The sequence below is a fragment of the Hemibagrus wyckioides genome, linkage group LG03 (genome assembly GCF_019097595.1).
Source record: "Hemibagrus wyckioides isolate EC202008001 linkage group LG03, SWU_Hwy_1.0, whole genome shotgun sequence".
Lineage (NCBI taxonomy): Eukaryota > Metazoa > Chordata > Actinopteri > Siluriformes > Bagridae > Hemibagrus > Hemibagrus wyckioides.
Genome location: NC_080712.1, coordinates 19,345,569 through 19,351,416, shown reverse-complemented (window position 1 = coordinate 19,351,416; position 5,848 = coordinate 19,345,569). Strand labels below are relative to the sequence as shown.

Sequence of the window (5,848 nt, the reverse complement as noted above, 5' to 3'; positions counted from 1 at the left end):
TGATCTGGATCTAGACTTGGATTTCTGTAATACTTAAAAATATTCATTGTTACAAGCTCTGAATTTATAAAGCAAATGTGAATTAAATTGAATATTCTGAATTGTATAGAGAAGAAAGTACTAGAGCTCTCTCTCTCTCTCTCTCTCTCTCTCTCTCTCTCTCTGTCTGTCTGTGTGTGTGTGTGTGTGTGTGTGAATAAATTGCTGTAAAACAAAATACTATTCTTACATTACATAACATTTGCTTTTTAATACCAAGGTATATGAGCTATAAAATAAGCTGCTTCTTTACCAGCATCTCTTTTCTTCTCGCTTTCTCTTGACGTAAATAAGAAAACACAGCTTGTAATATTACTGAGAAACCACAAAGCCCTCAGTCCTGAATTATACAGCTTTACCCATGACTGTTACAAAGGCCTGGCACTGGAGACTCCTTTAATAAATATGAAATGAAGCTCCCCTCACTGAAAACTTATTATCAACCTTATACCATGTCAGCTTTACCTGAAGGTATGCATCAGGAAAGCTGAGTAAAATGAGTGATTGTAATTATTTTTCAGCTCCTTGTGAATTAGCCGTTACTACTGAAAGGGAAGTGTATAAGAAGGAGTGCATTATGTGATCTGAGTTACAGCTGGCATTAAGAGCCATGGCTATTGTAGAAAAACGCAACACCTTCTGACCAATCAGATTCAAGAATTCAACAACTACGGTATAAAATAAAACTCAGGCACCATTTAGCATTTAGATTTGTTATGATTTGAGTTTATATTAGTTTTACATATGGTGACGTATTTTCTTCATGTGTGCATGTATGGAAATGAGTTGATTAAATAACTACCAGGAGTTGTGTACAATGAATGATCATCGAAACCTGTACCGAAACTCAAGCCAAAGACTAACGACGACCATTATCCTCTAAAGTTAGAAACAGAGTAATAGTTAGGGCGTGAAGTGTGAGTGTGAGTGGCACAGCTGATTTACAGAGCTGTGCACTGACCAGAGGTTAGTGTTTTCTTTTTACGAGGAAGTGGGATGTGGTCGCTTGGATTCAGGACTGCTGTAGGAACCTGTAGCTATAAATCTTCAGTGGGACGGCGGTCAAAGTAGGTCTTTCTTATCTAAACTCGCAGACATCCACGTAATGTACGTGACTCCTCGGCAACATGAAGATCAGAGTTAAATAACACGATTATGGTGTGATGTGATATCCGAAGCTTAGAATGGCTACAGAGGATCGAGTATTAAAGTCATCTCTAGCCGTCGGCGATGGAGCTGAAAATGAACACGCAACAGAATGGAAGAGCAGGAGAGCGGAGCGCGCGCGAGCTCCGGTGCCTCTCTCTCATCAGGTGGCTGGTCACAAGTACGGCATCCATAAAGTCGGTCAGTTAACCAGGTCATCTAATCCATTATACTTTTTAGTTTTGGTCAACTACTGTGTAGTTCAACTAATTAGGGAATTAATCAAAATCAGAACGAAATTAAAGGCTCCTCTTGAACAGCTCCTATACTTTCTTAAGTTCAATTTAGGAACCTCAGGTGGTCACAAGAAACTTTCTTCACTTGTCTAAATTGTGTATTGTTTCAGTCTGTAAAACAGAAGCAGCAGCTAGTGGGATAGTTAAAAAGCAACCACGAATAATAATAATTAGCTTTAATAAATGAATCATATATGTTTAAATAAATGTATAGGACACAAGCATGACGAATTGAAATGACCCATGTTGTATTTTCAATCATTTAGCTTTCATTTGCTCTATGAACATCATTTACAATGATTTCTTTTCTAACTGGGATAAAATGTCTTGATACAATAACAAACCCCAACCTCAAGATTTCTGTTTACAAGGTGTTGTTTTTCGTAACAGTATGTGACGAGTGGTCTGTAAATCAATTATTATTATTATTATTATTATTATTATTATTATTATTATTATTATTATAAATTATTAGAATGTAATGTGTTAGAGTTTTATCTTTGATCTTTCATGATCATAAAATATTTCGTGATTCAGATTTTTTGTTTGTTTTTGTTTTGTGTGTGTGTAATTACTCAGGTATCCTACAACACTATGATGGGACTGTACTGAAACAGCTGCAGCCTCCACCCAGGGGCCCATGTGAGATGCAATTCTACACACAGGTATTATCCACCCCTCAAAACTGGACAATGCAGCGACAATCCAACAACTAATCCACTAAATCCACTGTAAATCTACTCTATTGCAGTCTGTACACAAACATATATATTTATTTGTTTGTTCAAATATTGTACAGGTCGCTGAAGGTACCTGAATGTGTTTTTTAGGTGTTTTCTCAAGACTGTACAGATCCACACCTACTGGCCTTACAACAACACCTACCCAAATACTATGGCACATGGTCATCTCCAGATAAACCAAATGGTGAGATAGGATATGCTGGTCTAATATTTAACTATTTAGATTAAATCTGGAATGGGATTTTCAAAAATCACTTATAAAAGTTATGGTCAGGTGTCTACTAACCTTTGGCCACATAAAAACAGCTCCAGTTGGCAACACATTTTTGCCTCAGCTTTGTTTTAGGTCATGTTATAGACAAATTAATGTAGATGTGTGACTAATGACAGATTTCATGAAGGTAATCCTCAATTAATAATTGTTTCATTGGTTAATGATTTATATTGGAGTCTTCTCTCTTTAAATTTACTATGTTTGCATAGTATGTCCAACAGGAACAGGATGCAGTGGTAGTAGCCTTGTTTTATCTGAAGAGTGAATGGAATGTAAGCTGGGATGGACATGTCAATGTATGAGCCACTATTTAAAGATTAAATTTGTGTGTGTGTGTGTAAGAGATCGAGAGAGAGAGAGAGAGATGGGCATGTAATTATAAGTTAGTTGTGCTCATTCTCGAACTCTTGTGCGTATATGTTAATGGATAACTTTTGGCCAACTTTGAACTTTGAACCATCTCAGTAACAGCAAACAAAACTTTGTTATGGAGACTCTAATCAGTTGATTGTGTTGAGGATTGGCTTAGTCAGTGACTAGTAACTTGACTGAAAAGAATTGATTTGTTATAAAGTCTTATCAGAGTCTCTCAGCAAAGAAGCTGCAGCCTAGCCCTCTGAAACTGCAATGACTTAACAGATAATGGACGATTACAAGTTTACTACTCAAGTTGAATAGTAATATTGTAGGTAATAACTCTAAGTCAGAGTGAAAATAGCAGACTGTAATTGTGCTGCTGGGTAACTAAGCACAGAACTGTTTATTCCAAATACAAATTTGTTCATGCACTAAATCTGTGAAAACATTCTCTGCCTCTATGCATTTTTTTTTCTTAGAGCTGTATATGAAGCTGGAGGATGTGGCCGGGAGGTTCACATGTCCATGCATCATGGATGTGAAGATTGGGAGAAAAAGCTATGATCCGTTTGCCTCACAAGAGAAACGGGAAGAGCACATTAGAAAGTATCCTCTAATGGAAGAGATTGGGTTCTTGATTTTAGGAATGAGGGTGAGAGACTAATAACTAATATCTAATCTTCATGACATGTTCATTATTTGCATTGTTTGCTGCCAAATATTTGATTAATATTTGATCAAATATTTGACCATTGATCTTTTTTTTTTTATCTTCTGGTCACTTGTGAACTTGTGAAGAGGTTAGTAGGTTTGTTCTATTGGGCTATAGCCATCAACATGTTGGCAAATGTTTTAAATGTTTTTACATGGCAGTTGTATGAGCATTGTGTATGCAATGGAATGGCATATATTCCTGCCTTAGATAAACATTACCTGGTCTGATGAACCTTGATTTCTTCTTGATGTGGTAAAAGTTCAGAGTAATATACAAAGTTTATAGTGGATCAGAATAAGTCCTTCATCAGCTAGGCAAACAAACTGCTTCTGGTGCTGTAGATGGTGAAACCACTTGATATTCAAAATGATTACTGATGTATTAGTTGTCATCAATCATTTTCATTCATTTTTTCCCCAAGTCATTCCTCCCATAACAACAACTAGAAATGAAAACATTATAATTGTATGTCCATTGATGTTAAATCGTCTCTTTCAGTCTTCATGTCTCCTCGTCTCATTTTCAGGTTTACCACATAGCTTCAGGAAGTTATATTAGTCATGAACAGTTCTTTGGACGCAGTCTGACGAAGGAAACACTCAAAACTGGTATGAACGAGACTTGAACACTTCTTTGTTTGGCTTCATAGAAAAAAGAACAAGTTGCTCATGTTTATTCCACTTACAGTTAATGGAAATATTAATCTAACATTCATGTTATGTTATGTTATGTTTTTTCAGGATTAGCTAGATTTTTCCATAATGGAGAGGAGCTAAGAAAAGATGCCATTTCTACTAGCATCCATAAAATCCGTAACATCCTGCGTTGGTTTGAGGGCCAGAAGCAGCTCCACTTCTATGCCAGCTCTCTGTTGTTTGTGTATGAGGGCTCGCATCACATAGGCAATGCAAAGAATGGAAATGAAACTCTGACAGTACAGGAATATAGAGCTGAGCCAGAGAACAGAAGTAATGTTCACCTCAGTAGCTCAAAGCTGAAGATCTCATGTGGACAGGTAAACTGTAGTAGCATTCTTGAAGCCATTCACAATGTGAGGAAAGTGAATGGGTTTGGGTCTCACTCTTTACATCACCAGTCTATGGGAATTACTGCTGACATGGAGGCAAAAGAAAACACTGTGGTTGAAGGCAAAAGATCAAATGGTGGGAAAGAGGAAAATGTAGAGGTCAGGATGATTGATTTTGCCCACGTGTTTCCCAGTGACAGCTCAGATGATGGCTACATGTATGGACTGAGGAGCCTCCTCTTTGTTCTGGAGCAGATACTTAAAGACTGACTATATGTCCTCTAAGATAATACCAGTTATATGGCTTGGATAACTTTGATAGACTTTTTTTCTATCATGGGTTTATCAAAATTCATCTTGTAAGGATGTTGAAATAGTGAGGTGGAGTCAGTAATTTATTATATAATGAATGGTACCTAAGATATACTCTGCTGGTTGATGGCAGGAAGATGTTTATTGCAGATTACCTTTTTTAATTAAAATCACCATACTTACTGACCCCCCTAAAAACAAACAAAAAAGAAACAAACAGATGAATCTAGGTGACAGTGAATGTAACTGAAATGAATTTATTAAAAAACAAAACAAAACAAGGAAGATGTAAAGCAAACTTGTCTAGAACACAGCTCATATGTGAATATTTGAGTTGATTATTCTTTATATTTCTATTATGGTCTCAATAAATGTATGCCTATATTAGGAATGAGGTGTGTATTTTTAAAATAACTGTAGGTGATGATTCTTTTGCCTTGGTTAATACATTTTAATAGTATTTTAATAAATGATATGACTTTGTATTAATTCTCTCCACATTCATTATTTGTTTTGATGTAATTCTTGGCATGGTCACTTGGTGGCACCAGACTCTTTTGCTAAGCTACTTAATGGGTTACACAAAGTGACACAAAGTGAGTCTTGGCAAAAGAAAAAAAAATCTTGCTTTTCTAATGGCATAAAAATGTTTCTTATTAAAATTTTAGAACCCCAATCTCAATCATTCACAAATGAATCATGAGCCATAATTTGAAAATATTAGCATGGTAGTTAAAGTTATATAACAATATTCATAGTGGAGAAAGTGTATGTGTGTGTGTGTTACACTCTCAAAGTGTTAAAACCTAAATGGTGTCATTATTCAGGCCCTGAGTGACAGCTTACTGCCACTGTTATGACAGCACATGCAGCGTAGAACCTTCTGAGTGGGTGCAAGTGTTAGTTTGCAACAGAAAGTGTATAAAAGTGATAATGTGG

The 5,848-nt window shown here is 36.1% G+C and overlaps 1 protein-coding gene across 1 annotated transcript; it reads left to right on the top strand.

Moving 5' to 3' along the window:
• The first annotated feature begins 759 nt into the window (after nucleotides 1-759).
• ipmka (inositol polyphosphate multikinase a) lies at nucleotides 760-5,488 on the top strand. Its single transcript, XM_058380156.1, has 7 exons — nucleotides 760-1,106; nucleotides 1,218-1,386; nucleotides 2,061-2,146; nucleotides 2,312-2,408; nucleotides 3,335-3,507; nucleotides 4,097-4,178; nucleotides 4,311-5,488. Exons 2-7 carry the CDS (start codon nucleotides 1,224-1,226, stop codon nucleotides 4,865-4,867), a joined length of 1,158 nt encoding a protein of 385 aa, XP_058236139.1. The 5' UTR covers nucleotides 760-1,106; nucleotides 1,218-1,223; the 3' UTR covers nucleotides 4,868-5,488.
• The last annotated feature ends 360 nt before the right edge of the window (nucleotides 5,489-5,848 follow it).